The sequence below is a fragment of the Myxocyprinus asiaticus genome, chromosome 27, assembly GCF_019703515.2.
Source record: "Myxocyprinus asiaticus isolate MX2 ecotype Aquarium Trade chromosome 27, UBuf_Myxa_2, whole genome shotgun sequence".
Taxonomy (NCBI): Eukaryota; Metazoa; Chordata; class Actinopteri; order Cypriniformes; family Catostomidae; genus Myxocyprinus; species Myxocyprinus asiaticus.
Window position 1 is genome coordinate 10730980 of NC_059370.1, and position 20044 is coordinate 10751023.

A 20044-nucleotide genomic window follows, 5' to 3' on the forward strand; every position below is an offset into this window, starting at 1 on the left:
ACTGCAGATATGACGATTGGATTGACAGTTGCAGGTTTTCTGTCTCTTATCTCTGGTTGTGTTTTGCAGACTGCACACGTTCAGGGACGTCCCTCATTTCCGTATCCTGGTGTGTGGAGGAGATGGGACTATGGGGTGGGTGTTGGGCGTTTTGGAGTCCATTCGGCACAGAATTGCTTGTCCAGAGCCAGCGATCAGCATCATACCACTGGGCACTGGTGAGTGATGAGTAAAAAAAATTCCATTTCATTTGCTGCTGCTGTTTATTTCACTATCGCCATGTAATCCAACCTGATTAAAGCACAACCTGACATTTTGGAGATCATTATACTATACTACCAATAGTGTTTTGGTTTGTTTTGGAGTTTCTAATTTAATTCTAGTTTGCTGTATGTATTTCTCTTTGTTGGTGCTTTTTTAAGATATATACTGTAAGTTCAGTGTGTTGAGACTGTATCCTGCTGTTTCAATTATGTTTTTTATCTGTGTGTGTCTGTGTGTCATCAGGGAACGATCTGGCCCGGGTGTTGCGCTGGGGGGCTGGTTACAGCGGCGAGGATCCCTACAACATCCTGGTGTCTGTGGACGAGGCAGAGGAAGTGCAAATGGACCGCTGGACGATTCTTCTGGACGCACAGGAAATGACAGAGGATGACAAGGAGAACAGCTTCCTAGAGCCACCCAAGGTACTTCTTCATCAGTCTGTAATGCTTCAAACAATAAAAGTGTTGTTCGGGGTTCAGAAAAAGTTAAGCTCTTGAAATCATCTGTCACATGCTGTCCGTTACCACAGACAAAGGTTTGGCTTGTCCGTCCAAAAATCATGATTAAAATAATGCACTTATGATGACAGTCTATAGGGCAAGGCATTCTAAAGGGTATAAAAGCCAGCTTTACATGGTCATGACAGGAGTTGGAAAATTCAGTATAACTGTTCAAAAAAGGTTACTAAGCAGATTTGTCATATTAGTCTCATCTAAACATGCATAGCCATTAGAGATCGACTGATATTGTTTTAACGACCAATACAACACTGATTATTTTTGTGTTTAAGTTTCCGATAACCAATGTGCATAAACAATTTTTAAGTGTCCGATAAATTATATGCATAACCAGTATTTAAGTGTCCGATAACCGATATGTATAACCAATATTTAAGTGTTCGATAACCAATATGTATAACCACTTTTTATGTGTCCAATAACCTATATGCATAACTGATTTTTAAGTGTTCAAATACCTATCTGCATAACTGATTTTTAAATGTCTGATATCAATATACATAACTGATTTTTAAGTGTTCAATAACCTATATGCATAACTGATTTTTAAGTGTCTGATATCAATATACATAGCTGATTTTTAAGTGTTCAATAACCTATATGCATAACTGATTTTTAAGTGTTCAATAACCTATATGCATAACTGATTTTTAAGTGTCTGATATCAATATACATAGCTGATTTTTAAGTGTCCGATAACTGATATGCATAACTGATTTTTAAGTGTCCGATAACTGATATGCATAACTGATTTTTAAGTGTTCGATAACGATATGCATAACCGATTTTTAAGTGTCCGATAACCGATATGCTTAACAGATTTTTACGTGTCCGATAACTGATATACATAACTGATTTTTAAGTGTCCGATAACTGATATGCATAACCGATTTTTAAGTGTCCGATAACTGATATGCATAACTGATTTTTAAGTGTCCGATAACGATATGCATAACCGATTTTTAAGTGTCCGATAACTGATATGCTTAACAGATTTTTACGTGTCCGATAACTGATATACATAACTGATTTTTAAGTGTCCGATAACTGATATGCATAACCGATTTTTAAGTGTCCGATAACTGATATGCATAACTGATTTTTAAGTGTCCAATAACTGATATGCATAACTGATTTTTAAGTGTCCGATAACGATATGCATAACTGATTTTTAAGTGTCCGATAACGATATGCATAACCGATTTTTAAGTGTCCGATAACTGATATGCTTAACAGATTTTTACGTGTCCGATAACTGATATACATAACTGATTTTTAAGTGTCCGATAACTGATATGCATAACCGATTTTTAAGTGTCCGATAACAATATACATAACCGATTTTTAAGTGTCCGATAACTGATATGCATAACCGATTTTTAAGTGTCCGATAACTGATATGCATAACTGATTTTTAAGTGTCTGATAACGATATGCATAACCGATTTTTAAGTGTCCGATAACTGATATACATAACTGATTTTTAAGTGTCCGATAACTGATATACATAACTGATTTTTAAGTGTCCGATAACTGATATACATAACTGATTTTTAAGTGTCTGATAACGATATGCATAACCGATTTTTAAGTGTCCGATAACCGATATGCTTAACAGATTTTTAAGTGTCCGATAACTGATATACATAACTGATTTTTAAGTGTCCGATAACTGATATGCATAAACGATTTTTTAAGTGTCCGATAACCGATATGCATAACTGATTTTTAAGTGTCCGATAACCAATATGCATAACCGATTTTTTTTAAGTGTCCGATAACCGATATGCATAACCGATTTTTAAGTGTCCGATAACCGATATGCATACCCGATTTAAGTGTCCGATAACCGATATGCTTAACCAATTTTTAAGTGTCCGAAAACCAATATGCATTACTGTTTTTAAGTGTCCTGTAAACAATATGCATAACTGATTTTTAGGTATCCGATAACCGATATGCAGTACTGATTTTTAAGTGTCCAATAACCAATATACATAACCAATTTCTAAATCTTGTTTTATTTCTGCTTTTAGGCACATTAACAACTTAATCATTTATCACTAACCTCTGGTGAACTGCTTAACAAACTAATATTGCGCACAATTCATTTGACTAGTTATAGTTGCAATATAAATTTTCAATAAGTCCCTGACTTAATTAATATTTAAAATGCAAAGTCTTTTGTGCCCAACTTTATCAGTAAACCTGACATTAAAAAACAGATAACCGATTAAGTGGAGAAGTGTAAATATCGGTTAAAAATAATGGTAAAACCAATTATCGGTCTATCTCTAATTAATATGTAAAATGCCTTGTGGCAACAGTATACTTTCAAAACGGTGTATTTCAATGTTTATCCCAGTGTTAATCTTTAACCATTAGACTTTCATTGTATGGCTTTGCAAATTTACACAGCACATGTTGCATAGATATGAAATTATCAGCCAGACATTTAATGAATACGTTTTTTTATTTTCAATCGCTTATGTACATCCATAAATGTTCAACTATTCAGTTAGCTACTCAAATCATTAAAAATTAAGCACAAGGAAGTCAATCCATTGATATTCAATAATAGAAGGCAAATTATTCATTGTTAGCTCAATACTGGCTCCTAAACTATATCTTTGGGTTGTATCTACATGTATGTTATAGATTGTACAGATGAATAATTATTTTGGGCTGGGCATTGATGCTGAACTGAGTTTGGACTTTCATCACGCACGTGAAGAGGAGCCAGACAAGTTTAACAGCAGGTAAACAGAGCTTAAGAGCCATTTTGGGCATTTGCTGTGCTTTAAAATGTGAATTAATTGCCATTGTTTGTTAACGTTCTCTCAGGCTCCACAATAAAGGTGTGTATGTGAAGGTGGGCCTGCAGAAGTTGAGTCACACACGAAACCTTCATAAAGACATCCGACTGCAGGTGGACAAACAGGATGTGGAGCTGCCCAGTATAGAGGGACTCATATTCCTCAACATACCCAGGTAAACACTTTTAAGCACTATAAAACACACCTGAGTTTGTAAATTTGTCAGCCAGTGAGCATTAAATGTGTCTTTTTATGCAGATATAAATAGTAAGATTTTTATCTTTGGATTTTTTTTTAGTGATGAGTTTCCAAAGATGTTATGTCAGAAATATGTATGCAACCTTTCATTGAATTGTTCATATCTCTTTGATTTGTTTTTATTTTATTAAACACTGTTCTCAATGTGTGTGCGTATGTATCCAGCTGGGGTTCTGGTGCTGATCTATGGGGGTCAGACAGCGACTCTCGTTTCGGGCGGCCTAGGATAGATGATGGAATGCTGGAGGTTGTGGGTGTTACTGGTGTGGTACATATGGTGAGGACTGATTCTTAAAAAAAAGTTTGTTTTAGTGTTTTAGACATTTTTAAGTGTGATTTAAGTGTCCAGAAGTCTCCCAGATACGTTTTGGGGCCACTGTATTCGGGAGTCCTTTTGTTGCTGTTTTGTATATTATTTATATTTGTTATTTATATGTTTATAAGTATATCATTCCAAATACTGTACATTCAGACATGAGCTGAAATGCAACCAAAATGCAATATATATTTTCTAGTTAGGCACCTTTCACGGTGTTGATATGATGTAGTTCTTTTATTATACTCATTTTATATGTGTGTGCGTGTGTGTGCACGCACATCAGGGTCAGGTTCAAAGTGGGCTACGCTCTGGGATTCGTATCGCCCAGGGCAGCTATATTCGCATCACTGTGACGAAACCCATTCCAGTGCAGGTGGACGGAGAACCCTGGATACAATCACCAGGACAGATTATCATCTCAGCCTCTGGCCCAAAGGTTATACACACCACACACACATAAACACAAATCACAAACAGCTAACTCATTTAGCTCCCCTCACACATTATCATTTGCTCTGCTGGCTCAGATATGGCCCAGTGTAAATACATCGTAACATGATATTGTAATGTGCGATGTCCAGAATGCAAATGTAGTAATCCTATTTTTTTATTTATTTATGATGCACTGAAGATTATATGACTAGAAGGTTTCCAAGCAATGTTGACGTTACCTAATTAATTTTCATGAACTATACGTTCCCCTTAGTATGATTTATTAGTCATGAAGTTCATTTGGATAAAAAAAAATATATAACAGTTCACGATCCCCTACCCTAATTCTAAACCTATTAGCCTTAAATGATGTTGTGAGCTCTGTATGTTCAAATTGGCTTGTTTTCTGTGCTAGGTGTGCATGCTGAAAAAGTCCAAAACCAAGCAGAAGAAGCAATCTGGCAGTTTGAAAGAGGGCCGATCCGACAGTCAAGCTCCCAGCGATGGGTGACAGTGACGCCCTGGACCCCCTCCTTCAAAGGCATAAACACTTTGTTTATAGCTTATAGTGGTCGCCTTGACAAGTTTTCCTGTGTAGGCCTCTGTTCTTTGTTCCAGTTTGGGTGGGAATCAGAGTTAATGGAGAAAACTTTAAACTTAAAATTAAACTTTTAAAACTTTTTAAAATTTAAAGTTTTAATGTAGAGATCTGCCATCTTTAACATCTGAGAGTCTCTAGTGTTTAGAAGGCCAGTTAGATGACAGCATAATAGTGTTTTTCTCAGGAATTTAGCTGCCTGCTGCCTGTTTATGGCCTGTGATTGCCTTAGATCCTTGCTGGTGTAGATATTTTATTTTTTATCCTTTTATTCTCATTGCCAATTTGTGTGGTTTTTTATTTTGTTTTTGTTTCTTGTTAGGGTTTTGTTTTTTATTTGTTTTGTGTTTTGTTCGGTTTTGTTTGGTTAGGGTTTTTTGTTTTGTTTGGTTTGGTTAGGCTTTTTTGTTTGTTTTGCTAGGGTTTCGTTCTTTGTTTTTGTTTCTTGTTAGGGTTTTGTTTTTTATTTGTTTTGTCTTGTTTGGTTAGGGTTTTTTGTGTTTTGTTTGGTTTGGTTAGGCTTTTTTGTTTGTTTTGCTAGGGTTTCGTTTTTTGTTTTTGTTTCTTGTTAGGGTTTTGTTTTTTATTTGTTTTGTGTTTTGTCTTGTTTGATTAGGGTTTATTTGTGTTTTGTTTTGTGTTTTGATTGGGTTTTTTGTTTGTTTTGTTAGGGTTTCATTTTTTGTTTTTGTTCGGTTTTGTTTGGGTAGGGTTTTTTGTTTTGTTTGGTTTGGTTAGGCTTTTTTGTTTGTTTTGTTAGGGTTTCGTTTTTTGTTTTTGTTTGGTTTTGTTTTGATCAGGATTTTATTTGTTTTTATAAATTTTTTTGAGTTGGGTTTTTGTTTTGTTAGGGTTTTGTTTTTGTTTGATTTGGTTAGGGTTTTTGTTTTGTTTTGTTAGGGTTTTGTTTTTGTGTTTGGTTTGGTTAGGGGTTTTGTTTTGTTAGGGGTAAGTTTAGGGTTTTTGTTTTGTTCTGTTAGGGTTTTGTTTTTGTGTTTGGTTAGGTTAGGGTTTTTGTTTTGTTCTGTTAGGGTTTTGTTTTTGTGTTTGGTTTGGTTAGGGTTTTTGTTTTGTTCTGTTAGGGTTTTGTTTTTGTGTTTGGTTAGGTTAGGGTTTTTGTTTTGTTCTGTTAGGGTTTTGTTTTTGTGTTTGGTTTGGTTAGGGTTTTTGTTTTGTTCTGTTAGGGTTATTTTTTTATTTTTTCAAATGAACTTTTGTCTTAAAGTAGTCTATCACTGACATGTAATGGATGCAGGTTCATAATTGAACAAATGAGTGAGCAGACAGTATTTAATCAATTGACTGTGCTCATCACAAATGCCAAAAAACTGCAGCTGTGTTTTGTGGATAAAAACCTCATTTGGTCTTTATAATAATTATTGTTAATGTCTCACTTGACATTTATTTAGAGTGGCAGCCCCTAGTAGCTTTTTACAAGTATCAAAGCAATGCAGTATATATGTACGTACATATAAGTATTGAACTGGAGTTCTTGTTCATTAAGAGCACATTTGAATATGTAGGTTGATTAGAGAACAATAACATTTGTATGTCAATTTTGTAGCTGTACGACTCAACCTAAAAACAGCTGAATTGTTGTGAGCAAACAATGTGAAATCATTACAGCTTTTTGTAAAATTATCCGGATATAGACATGAAAGGATGAATATCAATAGATTTATGAACCCGTTTTTGAAAAATGTGGTACCAAAAAACCTGTGAAACCATTTAAAGAATAGATGTGGATTTTATCGCAATTCACAACGAATGAATGTTTGTAGATTCTGATGTTTGTTGAAACAAATTCATAACTTTTCCTCCACATTCCACATAAGATCATGTAGCCAGTGCAGTATTTCTAATTGTGTAGAGTTACTGATGGTGCCAGTATGTCTGACTGGTTGTATCAATGCTTTATCTTCATTGATTGACAATGTTTATATGATCCTTTAAGCCAAGAGTAGCTTCAATCATGACTCATCATGTTGTGATGGAAGCATTGATTTATGTGAATCGGTTACTGTTTTATCTAATATATTAGACAGTCGTGTAAGCTATAAAGTCGTCTTATTGTAAAGATATACAGTAGCTCCCTAGAGGCAAGCACAGAGCTGTAATATAATATAGTATTAGTAGTAGTAGTAGGCTAGTAAATCATATCTTGAGTGGCTTATATATGTAGTTTCTGTACAGTGACTGGTCAGCTGTGATCCAGCAGTATGGATTGAAATGAGGCTGGCCTTAGATTTGTATGTATGATCAGTTGGACGCTCCACTCCCCTACAGAATGCATTATCGGGAGGCCGTTTCCCTGGCAACATACTGGATGCAGGCCACAGCCTCTGCAACCATGAGGCAATTGTTTGAACTCATCTACCTCGTCTTATCGCACCACTCCAAGAAACAAGTTCTGCCAACCTCTTCCAGAGACCTATAGACGTTTGAATGTTCGATCAAGTCGATACGGGGTCATTTGAAGCTTTAGGTCACAATGTCACTGTGATGCAGCTTGAAGACAGATCCTATCAGAAAACGGAAGATATCTCCATTCCAACCATATCACTGATTCGCCCTCTCTCATGTCGATTGTTGCAACGTGTACAGTTGTGATTTTCGCATCAGTTGTGCCTGTTGCCATGATGACCCCTCGGATTGACATGCTGTTCTGTGGTGTGGTTTAGCCTGAGCTCTGCGTATAGGGCCTCATTTAAGTGCTTCTAGAACGTCTGCGGTATGTGTGCGTGTAACTCCATGCCATCTTCTGTTTGTTCTGCTGGTTCAGTGGCTACCATGTAGAACTGTGCTGTTCTAGGTCCTTTAGAGTTGATGTGCCTCCTAATAGGGGGGATCTCATGAAAACGTGTCCAGGTCACATTTCATCCCAAAACAATTTCTTGTATTGGTAACACTTTACAATAAGGTTGTATTCGTTAACATTTGTAAATGCATTAGGAATCATGAACTAACAATGAACAATATTTTTTAGAGCATTTATTAATCTTGGTTAATGTTAATTTATGAAAATACAATTTTTTTTGCTAGTTCATGTTAAATAATAATGCATTAACTAATCTTAACATGTACAACTTTTAATTTTTAAAATAGATTTGTGTATGTTGAAATTAACATTGACTAAGGTTATTAAATGCTGGGGTTTATTATTTTTTTTTTTCATTATTTTATGTTAACTAAAGTAGTTAACCAATGCTAACAAACACCACCTTATTGTAAAGTGTTACCAGCACGTTTTTCCTCCCAACTTCTCATTACCATAATGCATCCAGACATTTTACTTTTTAGTTATTTTTTACTTCCCATTAATCTCAACAGTGATTCTTATTAGATTCTCTTTATTGTGATATTTTAAACAGTAAAATACAGCAATAAATATGTTCAGTAAAATCCGCAAAAATGTAATGTAGTACAGCATATCATTCCTAGTTTCTTTCTTTTGATTTTTGGGGTGAAATGCGGACAGGTTCTTGATAGGTTTTGTGAGATTCGCCCAATAGTTTGGTCCAAACTGTATGTTTGAAAGCTATTTTATCTCCTGGCGTGATTTAATTTTTTTTTGTACTTCTTATAAAGTGTAGGATTAATGTTCTGAGAACTATATAGATGTATATTTTTTAAGAGAATGTTGTTTTTAATTTGGACTGTAAAGAATATTGCACTGACCGTACTGTTCAAAGATGCTTTTAAGTGTAAAATATGTGTTTAATGAATATTAACTAAATGTTTAAATATATAAATCAGCTGTATAACAGTTGGATGTCCAATGGAGGAACAAAACATAAATTTGGACTTTTTAATACAATTCTTGTTTGTCTTTATTTTGATTTGCTTAAAATGTTAATTACAAAGTAACACACATACAATACATACATCACTCTGTGCCTATTTTCTACGAAATACCAGGTGAGTAAAGTTTATTTACAACAGTAAAAAAATCCTCAGATTATGCATATTCAGAAAAAGAAAAAAAAATCATTTAATTACTATACACCTAATGATTTAGTCAGGTTTCTTCTGTACAATTATTTAAGCAATATGAAGTTGTGTTTTTTCTCAAATAAATAGCTTAAATGAGACTATTGTCAGGAATGGAAACTGCACAAGAAAGGCACAGAATGGAATATTTTAATTGAAGTGGTTCTCAACTGCCAAGTCGCAACTCCAAAATGGGTGCTAGATCTGTTGTGATATGGTTGCGGATAGCAAAATGCAGTATATAGGCTTATCAACATTTAAAAGAGATGAGAAAATGCATCTTTTATCTTTTGTTGTTGACATCAAAGGCTGCCCATACAATCAAACTATGGTGTTCTGGTCACTAGATTAATCTGTCACATTTTGATAGTGTATTGGGTTGCCACTTAATGTGCAATGTAAAATATGGGTCCTGAAGCAAAACCAGTTGGGAACATCTGTTTAATGGCAGTGTGGACATGAGGCTCAGCCTAGGTTAATGTCCCCAGCAAACATGGTTATAAGCAGAATAATGGAAAATCCTGTCAGCAGTCCAGCGTTCTGAATTGCGAAAAAAATGACATCTGCCCTCGTGCTCTGCACTTGTTCTCTGGCAATCAGGTTCATTTCAGGGAACTGAGGGTGAGAGAGATAGAAAGAGGGGTCAGTTTGCAGTCATTGGAGTGATGCACACCCACTACTTCCTGGTACTAACCTTTTTATATTTTATATACACTTGCAAAAGCACTACTGATGTTATCATGGAAGTCCCATAGAGAGTTGTCTAATCTACTTAGATTACTTGCTCTGTATTAGTGTATATAAAAGGAAGCAATAACTTGACTAATGAGGGCCGAAGATCTGCTGGGGTTGCAGGTTTGTGTCTTAGTGTTATCGCAGAGCCATTGCATTAACCAAAACACAGCAAAAACAATGATGTTTGTCATACCATATCAGCCAAGGAAATGTAGAGGAACATGCCGCCAGCAAAGGCAAAGATGACGTTGGGGGCAAAAGTGCTGCCCAACAGGATGCCCAGGACCAGACCCACGTAGCAGGACATGGCAGACAGCAGATTGAAGAAGATGGCCTGTGGAATGCTCAACCCTGCATTCAGCAGTATGACGAAGTCACCTACAGGGGGAGACAGAGCACAGGTTGCCTCAAAAGTACCACACGTGGAAACCCTTTCCCTTGATCTTGCAGTGTGTGAAGTCATCAGTCCCAGGGCTGTTGTAATGGGAGCGATGTGACATAATGGTTAAAAATCTGGGTTGGTGACCGAAAGGTTATATGTTTGAACTCTACAAGGGGTGATCCAGGAGGATTGTGTATGTGATAAGTGTACTGTAAATTGCTTTGGCTAAAAGTGTCCGGTGCTATTTCAGGGTATCTCAAACTGTTTTGGATCAAATTTTTGTGGACCCCACAAGAAGTGTGATTTCAACTTAAAAGAACGTTTTTTAGTTGAATTTCTGAATTCCCAGTGAAGTACTACACTACCCATAATCCTGAAGAGAAATCCACCTATAAGAGAAGACGCTATTACAATGGACACAGAAATCTTGCACACTCTGATAGAAACCTGCAATCTCAACCATACGAGGTTTTTTTTATTTATTTATTTTTTATATTTTAATATTTTGTAATAAACTAATATATTATATAGTATTTATAACTTATATATAAACTTTATATATATGGGGCTGTCTATCAATGACATTTTTAATTGAATTAATTATGCAATGTGCCTATTAATGTATCAAATTTATCACATGTATCAATATTTTCTGAAAAAGGCCCAAAAAATAAAGATAATTTAGTATATAGAATAATTCAAATATTTATAAATAGCCTATAATATAGTACATAATAAATATTATATTTTAGCTCAATCTAATACTATATATATAAATATACAGTGCTGTGCAAAAGTTTTAGGCACTTGTAAAAAATGTTGCATAGTGAGGATGTCTTCAAAAATAATGAAATAGTTTTATTTATCAAACATAAAAAAGGTAAATCAATATTCGGTGTGACCACCTTTGCCTTCAAAACAGCACCAATTCTCCTAGGTACACCTGGACACAGTTTTTCTTGGTTGTTGGCAGATAGGATGTTCAGAGCTTCTTGGAGAATTCACCACAGTTCTTCTATCTATTTCGGCTGTCTCAGTTGCTTCTGTCTCTTTATGTAATCTCAGACTGACACGATGTTCAGTGGGGGGCTTTGTGGGGGCCATGACATCTGTTGCAGGGCTCCCTGTTCTTCTATTCTTATCTTTTCTATTTGCAAAAGTAATGTTTGGAAGTCTAACATTTATATTTCCTATTGACACACTAAAGCTGAAGATATAAATAACCATCTTAAGACAAATGCTTTTGTGAAACATCTTATGTGCCTAAAACTTTTGCACAGTACTGTGTGTGTGTATGTATATATATATATATATTAGGGCTGTGAAAAGAATTTCTGCGATTAATATTTTTTGTTTAATGCGTTAAAAAAATTAACACCGTGTCCATTTTTTATACTTCCTGAACATAGGGATGTCCCAATACTGGTATTGGAATTGGGTCTGGTACTGGGCTCACGTACTAGTACTCTGATGTATGATTGTCATTGCGTAAGCTTACAGTGCAAAAATTAAATCCACGATATGTCCTACTGTTATTATGAAACAGCAAAGGCTGCAATTTAATGAAATAAATATATAATCTGCATGTGCACATGCAGTTGGTTGATTAAATCGCTGCCTTTAGCAGTTTAAATTCACTCGGAGTCACCAGCGATTTGCGTTTTCTCAGCTGTGAATCATGAGAACATGAAGCGGCATTACTGAGTAAATTGTCAAAATCAGAGATCCATTTTAATAGACAAAAATATATCACTACTCTATAGTTATGTATTATTTACTGTACTAATAAAATAATAATTGCATTATATTAAGCAATACCTCACATCTGTGATGCTCTGTTGTACAGCACTTTATTTTACAGTTGTATTTTGATTATCTGTAAAAAAAAAATTAAAAAAAAAATCATATAATAAAATAATGCAATGTGTTGAAAAGGACTGATAATTGTTCTATTTTCATTTAATAAAAAAACTCCAGGAAACATGTGGACGTATGTGTTTGGTCATGCACCTGTATTCATTACATTGTTTGGATGTGCATGCTTTCTATGACTTTTGCTATTTTCATTTAATAAAAATGTTATTGAATTAATTTGTTTAGACACCCTTTAATGATAACGCTGAATTAAACTGTTAAATATGGAATTTGTGAAAGAAGTATAAAAAAGAAATTGTAAAAAAAAAAAATGTATTTCATAGGGCCATACATGTTAACATATAGAGATGCTTCTTGTCATGAAAAAGAACCTTCCCCTTATAAATAATTCTTAGACAGCATTTAAATCTTATTTGAGTTACAATTACTGAAATCAGCAAAGTTAACAGTTCATCTTTCTTGGTTTTCTTTACAGTTATTATTTTTATATATACTCGAAAAAATGGTATCGGGAAATCCCTACCTGAAACATTCATGTGATAGGAGAAAGGTGTTCCGAGTTGTTCATGGAAGTCTACTCAGCCTTACAGGCTTACAGGCGGGATTAGGGCATGCTGCCTGCCAAGCACAAACCCAGAAATGTTTGTACAATGGCCGAAACTTGTTTTTCTCCACTTTCTATGGCTAAAATAAGTATATAAATTTTCAGAAGGGGCAAGCTCGACTCGACTGCACATCCTAACACAGAAAGGAAACTGACTGTGTGGAGCATCGCGCGCTTATTCTTTACGTGCGACGCATGTCCCGGGCATAATAAACACGGGAGCGGATTTATTGTATGGAGAATTGAGACTTCACCAGCAAGCAATGAACCAGGCCTGCGAAAAATATGGGCAAGCTGCTGTTTCTATTCACATTGCTCGAGAATGCTCAATAACTTTCTTATGCACCACTGTCAACAGCGGAACCTTCAGAGAGAAAAAGTCCACTGTAAAATGCCCAAATTTTAACCGTGTCTAACTGTTGGTGCCAGATGGGCTGGTTTGAGTATTTCTGTAACTGCTGATCTCCTGGGATATTCACGCACAACAGTCTCTAGAATTTACTCCGAATGGTGACAAAAACAAAAAACATCCAGTGAGCGGCAGTTCTGCGGACGGAAATGCCTTGTTGGTGAGAGAGGTCAACAGAGAATGGCCAGACTGGTTTGAACTGACAAAGTCTACGGTAACTCAGATAACCGCTCTGTACAATTGTGGTGAGAAGAATATCATCTCAGAATTTCCTATTATAGTAAATGACTTGAAGTCTGTAGTTTTATAATGTAATATCATTGCTGATTTGGCTCTATATCACTTGCAATGATTTTTGTTCAGATTTGAGGACTTTTCTAAAGAAAATGAGGAATGTTTGAGAAACACTGTACTAATATGACTGCTTACGTATTTCTCTTACCCAGCTCGTGAGGGAACTCCTCACAGACGATAGCGATAGATGTGCTAAAGCCGTTGAGAATAGACACAGTGAACGAGGCTCCGATGGCCAGTCCATCGATAAAGTTGTGCAGAGCATCACTCAGCGAGATCATCCATGCCACCGTCTTCACACCGGACAGCTGTCTGCCTCTGAGCCATCTGCAGGACCCCTACAACAACATAAAAAAACCTCAGAGTCACACTGAGTGCACAAATAACAACAAACATTACAGAGGAGCCTGAAACTTTTCCAAAAACACATCCAAATCAGATAACTGACCTTTCCCAAACCCTGTCTTAAAAATTTGGCTGATCAATTCTACCATAGCAACTGTTGCCGTCCGTCATATTTTAAGCTTAGTGAAGGCTCAATTACAAACTAACCATGTACCAAAACCACCTTACTTCAAATATGAAGTCTCAACCCTGGGTTCCACTTTTCATTTATTTACTTTTAGCACTGAGGTCTAAATTTGATTGTTTCAGTGTCAAGATGACAATCTAAAAACATGGTGCTCATGATTTAGGTCAAAGGTCAACAGACCGTCTTGTTTCTGCTGGCGGCTCTGACAAATGAAAGTAAACACAGCTGTATGTGTCCACAGGCTGGACTGTAAGCTGCACTGACCTGTACACTGTGTACTTCACTTTGTTCTCAAAAGCAGCTCTTCAGCACTCATTAAAAGCCCAGTGGGATTAATGGCTTGAGGTGTTTTGCTGACTTGAATGGTGATCATGTTTGTCTAATGAGAATTTACCAGTTGCGTGACATACTGTAAACCTTTGAAAACTATATTTACCCATAGCTTTTGATCTCGCTGAAGGCCACCTGTTATCACATGACCCTAAATTTTGGTTTAACCATTGACCATATTCAAAATCTAACATTTTCGTAAGTGTCTCTGTACAATGTTGCAGAACTAGATTTTTAAATTTTCTTAAAGGGATAGTTCACCCCAAAATGAAAATTCTCTCATAATTTACTCACCCTCATGCCATCTCAGATGTGTATGACTTTTTTCTTCTGCTAAACACAAATTAAGATTTTTAGAAGAATAGTTCAGCTCTGTATGTGTATACATTGCTGGTGGATGGTGATCAGCTCTTCAAAGCTCCAAAAAACACAGACAATCATAGTAAAAGTAATCCATACGATTCCAGTGGTTAAATGAATGCCTTTTAAAGCGATATGATCACTTTGGGTGAGAAACCGATTAATATTTAAGTCCATTTTCACCAGTAGAATATAATCAGTGGCGAATTTGCAGCAAGATTGTGGCAGAAAAGGACTTAAATATCGATATGATTCTCCCCCAAACCCATTGCATCGCTTTAGAAGACATTAATTTAACCCCTGGAGTCGTATGGATTACTTACGATGGTTTTTTGGAGCTTTATAGTGCTGGTCACCATCCACCAGCATTGTACGGACCTACAGAGCTGAGATATTCTTCTAAAAATCATTGTTTGTTTTCTGCAGAGGAAAGAAAGTCAAACACATCTGAGATGGCATGAGGGTGAGTAAATGATATTCAGACTTGATTTTAGAGAATAGATCTTGAATATAAGTATATTTGTCTTTATTGCACTCGAAGAAGTATAACCAAGTGAAAAAATACACTTATATACAAAATACACTTATATTTAAGGTACATTCTCTTAAAGCAAGTCTAAATATCTTATATGTTGCTTCTCAAGTAAATGTAAATTGTTTTAAGGATTTTTAGACCATTTTAAATGGAAAACAAGACAAAAACACTTGATAACAATAGGATTTTTTGCAGTGAATTTCTTTACTGAATTAAACTTAATAAATAGTATTTTTTTCTCTTTAATTCAGTGAATGTCATTTAGAGGTATTTTTAAAAGATGATTTTGTCCTCTTTATTGTTCGTAAGCATGTTTAATACAACCTTTTTATTCGAGGCACAAGCTGAATAATCGGTTAAGAGCTAATGATTAAACTTTGCAATAATCGCTGAATAGTCGAATAATCGTTCTAATAATCGTTAGATTAATCGATTATCAAAATAATTATTAGTTGCAGCCCTAATTCAAATAAACCCTTAGCATGCATTACTAATAATGTAGTCTAATTTTACTACAGCAAACTCACTGATTACTATCTAGTATCTAACTAGTATCTTCTGCCAAAAGGCTGGCTTTATTTATAGCATATATACATTTATACCATTCTTTTGGGGCTTTTTGTAGTTGTGAGATCTGAGCAGTTGTACCTGTTCGACTGGGGGGTCAGATGTTATGCTGGCCTTTTCGCTGCTGGCAAAGTTGAAATCAGGGTCTGCCATAATGTTGACACCATTCTGTTGAACATTCTCTGTGGGGTGGAAGTGACTGTGTCCATGTCCATGCTGAAAGTGATATATAAAAGTATTATACAATGAACATATATACTAACATTGAACACCAAGAAAATGTAAATGTACCACACTTTCAACTCTTTTATTAGTAATTACAACTTAACTACATTGTCATTATATATATATATATATATATATATATATATATATATATATATATATATATATATATATATATATATATATATAAATATCGAGTGTATTTCTTGTATGAAGTTGTATTGTTGTTTAGTTTTTAATTATATGCAAACATCTTTAACAGGAATACAGCTAGCAAAAGTGCAGATCTGTGATAACCAGCAAACTGAATTCATGTTTAACATTACAACATCAGTTTACTCAGTTTAACTGTCATTATACTGAGACAAGCCTACCTCATGTTCTGTCTTTAGGATAATCTTCAGAATTTTCTCAGTGAAGTAAAGCACGTAGAATCCACCAAAGATCCCAATGGCTTTGAGGACGTAGCTGTCTACTTTTGGGTCAAACCCAAGGGCCTGTTCATTTAAAAGAGGAATTAATCATGTAATCATGTATCTTTGAACAGGGGAGGCTCACTGGTACCCAGGGTTTCAAGGGTGCCCTGTGTACACATGCACAATATTAGTACAAAGTTAAAATGCAAACCCAAAATAAATATTACAACATGAAATTATTGCAGACCAAACATCATGTATCATGAAACAATCATGCGAACACATTTCATGCAACAATGTCAGCCCAAATACTCTCTAAACTCTGCATTATGACTAAATGCGTAAACAGTCTGTATAAGTATTATGGTCTTGATAATACAGCAGTTTAAGTTGTGAAATTGTAGCTTAAAAGGTTGCAGGTTTGATCCCCAAACTTCTATGAAGTTAAAATGAGTTAGTGAAGGTTACTGAGGTCAGAACAATCCGGCTTTACCACCAACGTGACCTTAAACAAGGTAGTCTAGAGGACTTCCAAGTGACCAATTCAAACTTACAGTAGAACAATGTAAATAAAATAAACAGAGATATGAAAAAACATTCACCTCGGGTATAAGCTGGAGAACAGCATTGGAGAAGAGCGTGCCAATAGCCAGACCAATGAAGTAGGTGAGCACTTTGGGGAAGTAGGGTTTTTTAGTTAAAGGAATGAGAGCCAGACCCAGCAGTGATGCCAGGTTGATAACAGTAACAGCCAGGAAGCCATATCCCCACACTGTGTAGAAAGAGGAATGACACACAGTTACTAACACTGATCCTCTTTAACACTGTTTTAAAACTCATCTTTAGTTATAGAACTTACCCATACATTAATGTTGAGAAATACCCTAATCAAATGTCCATGGTAACCATTGTTTCTGCCAAAATAACATAAAAAAAAAGTGGTTACAGTGAAGCACTTACAATGGAAATGAATGGGGCCAGTTCATAAACATTAAAATACACATAGTTTCAAAAGTATAGCCCAAAGGTGTAAACATTTTACATGTTAACTTGATTTTAGTGTGATAAAATGGCTTCTATGTAAAGTTATATCCAATACAGGGATTGCAGGGTTTCTTTGTCATGACAACAAAGTTGTAATATTGGGTATAACTTTACACAGATAAGGTTAGCGATTTTATCCCACTAATGATAACATGTATAATGTTCACATCTTGTGAATTTACTTTTGAAACATTGCATTTTAATGTTTATGAACTGACCCCATTCACTTCCATTGTAAGTATCTTATAATAACCATGATTTTTGCTTCTTCTTCTTCTTCTTTTTAAATAAAGGAGGGACGAGCCAAAATTATTTTTTTGTGGAAATGAGCATTATGCAACAAATGCTGTTAAATGAGCTTACATTTGTATTGAATATTTCTTAAAAATCATAATAAATCAATATTGGATCTCCTTCAAATATTGCAAAAATCTTTGAGAATCTTTCTGTCATTTAAGCATTTTTTTTTATTTTTAATATTATTCAACATAAAAGTTTTAGGGCTCACTTTATATGGTCACCAATTTGTTTCGAAAGTTCACCATTTTTAACCACGTTTGCTTTCACTTCTTCATTTTAAATGGTCCTGCAGTGTGAAAATGAATTTTTAGAAGTACAAATATTCCATGGAGTCTCTCAATTACTATGAGGTCATAAAAGCTTTATACATGATAATTAAGGATTAACTGATGACGGATAATGCACACCCCGAAGTGTTAATGCGGTCAGGACAAGAGCGAAAGAAGGCGAGAGAGGGTGCGCGAGGGTGCTTTCCAACTGAAATTGAAATAAACGTAGGATATTTTAGACACTGTTTGACATTCTTAACCAATTTACTTTAACCAGTGTCTTTGTTTTAATTGGTTTTTTGTTGTGGTAGCCTGTACCGATCTTTGAAATAACTTGGCGAAGTAATACGGAATCGTTATGTGGTCAAGACCTGGAACTACTTCATAGTGGTGCGTTTACTGGAAAATAATTGCACTCATTAGAACATCTGTCAACCGATCAGAATCAAGCATTTAAAAGCCCCGTGGTATAAATAAAAATAAATCAGCAAAATTCTGTTTAAAATGGTAAAATGGTTTTTAGATGGATGTTACATTTCAACATGTCAACATTTCGACGTCAACTTCTACAATTACTTTCAGAATCATTGATTTTTATTCAGTTTTATGTCAGTGCTAACTATTAAGTTACCAAAGTTATAGCAACACTAAATGTTGATTATACCTAAAGCATTGATCCTCGTTAATATCATCCTCAACTATGGGATTAAATGCTACAATATTCATTTTAATGATGAAACTAAGAAAATGTGCTTTTCCAGGGGTTTTTATGTGATGGCCTGTGAGACACAATTCCCTTCATCCACTGCTATTCTACATATGGAGGGGGTACAAAGTCTAAAGTATGCTGTTTTAAATCAGGAGAAAGGTCCTTGAGAACTGTAGACTTCAAGATAATTCAAGTTAAGACATGAAGAATCGAAGCACACGGTGAACACTCACCGTGGGGTTCAATGGAGTTGGTGAGTCCTGGAGTTTCTGTTGAACAGGGTGGCAGTACTGCCTGGTTGAGCAGGGCAGGGCAGATAGTGACCAGATGCTCCTCTGTCAGATGGGTGAGGTTCTGAAGACCATAGTGGACCAAGATATCTTCCCCAGACACACACTATCACACAGGGTCAAGATACAATGAAATGAGCGCATCTCAAAGGGTGACAAAACACCAGTCCACTTATACAGCATCAATATCAGTATTTGACTTTGGATCTATGCTCTTGATGTGAGGCACAAAGGAATATGTAAAAAAAAAAAAAAAAATGCATAAATGCCACTGTAATAATGGCTTGCAAATATAATAAAAACATTACACACATTATTGAGATGTTAGGGAAATAACTTTAGGTAAATAAACACATTACCTGAGCATGTACAGGAATGTTCAAATCCAGGGGCTTTTCTTGCACAATTGTGTCCAATAAACTTTTAATTCCTTTGAGGTCCAGTGAACCGTTTTCTCCGTAAACCGCAACAATATCCTTCAAGGAAACCTTGTGCAGCGACTCTGCTTTAAGTCCCGATCTCATAGTTATTAGAAATCCTATAAACACGTAAATTAGACATTTGGCAATGCCTGCCATGATTACAAGACCGCACGCTTGATCGCAAGAAGCCCGAATGAATCACAAGCAGAAGAAAGTTTTAAATGTCCCGTTTGGAGATTATAAAGATCTCAGAAACACCGCGCGACTCCAGAGAACTGTATATCAACAAGGAAAGCTGCATTTTAAGAATAAAGATAAGAGCTGTTAGAAAGGGTTAATTATTTGTTCAGTATTAGTACGGTGACCTGGACAACATGTCGCGCCTCCATTTGGCACACAGCCCACATGATCAATTCCGCTTGTTTCGGACACAAATAAAACAGTTCTCAGTTGTCAAAACACCTAAACTGTAGTCGAACGGAATGTGGCTCCATCAAAACAATCCGGGATTGAAAATAAATTAAATAAAAAGTCGGGTGAAAAAAAAAAAG

The 20044-nt window shown here is 35.5% G+C and overlaps 2 protein-coding genes across 2 annotated transcripts in view; one reads left to right on the forward strand and one right to left on the reverse strand.

The window, feature by feature from the left end:
• Positions 1 to 8224, forward strand: part of LOC127417595 (diacylglycerol kinase theta-like) — a 72784-nt gene extending 64560 nt beyond the window's left edge. Inside the window, exons 17-23 of the mRNA XM_051657628.1 lie at positions 70 to 218; positions 508 to 686; positions 3441 to 3541; positions 3627 to 3773; positions 4022 to 4133; positions 4459 to 4611; positions 5023 to 8224. Coding sequence (XP_051513588.1) covers positions 70 to 218; positions 508 to 686; positions 3441 to 3541; positions 3627 to 3773; positions 4022 to 4133; positions 4459 to 4611; positions 5023 to 5118 — 937 coding nt within the window. The 3' untranslated portion in view covers positions 5119 to 8224. The remainder of the gene's footprint in view (positions 1 to 69; positions 219 to 507; positions 687 to 3440; positions 3542 to 3626; positions 3774 to 4021; positions 4134 to 4458; positions 4612 to 5022) is intronic.
• A 786-nt stretch (positions 8225 to 9010) lies between these two features.
• LOC127417609 (metal cation symporter ZIP8-like) lies at positions 9011 to 19824 on the reverse strand. The gene is made up of 8 exons (XM_051657651.1): positions 19431 to 19824; positions 19015 to 19177; positions 17062 to 17231; positions 16418 to 16540; positions 15900 to 16034; positions 13643 to 13832; positions 10124 to 10308; positions 9011 to 9810 (listed from the first exon to the last, which is right to left on the reverse strand). The coding sequence occupies exons 1-8, from the start codon at positions 19647 to 19649 to the stop codon at positions 9661 to 9663; spliced, it is 1335 nt and encodes a 444-aa protein (XP_051513611.1). The 5' UTR covers positions 19650 to 19824; the 3' UTR covers positions 9011 to 9660.
• Between the last annotated feature and the right edge of the window lie 220 nt (positions 19825 to 20044).

Bases quoted from the DNA above. Each gene is read 5' to 3' on its own strand.
- LOC127417609 (XM_051657651.1), bottom strand. From the start codon at position 19,649: ATGGCAGGCATTGCCAAATGTCTAATTTACGTGTTTATAGGATTTCTA. The intron at 16,035-16,417 runs GTAGGCTTGTCT...TATCACTTTCAG, and splicing joins TCCTAAAGACAGAACATGAG to CATGGACATGGACACAGTCA. The intron at 13,833-15,899 runs GTACAACTGCTC...ATGTTGTTGTAG, and splicing joins CTGACCCCCCAGTCGAACAG to GGGTCCTGCAGATGGCTCAG.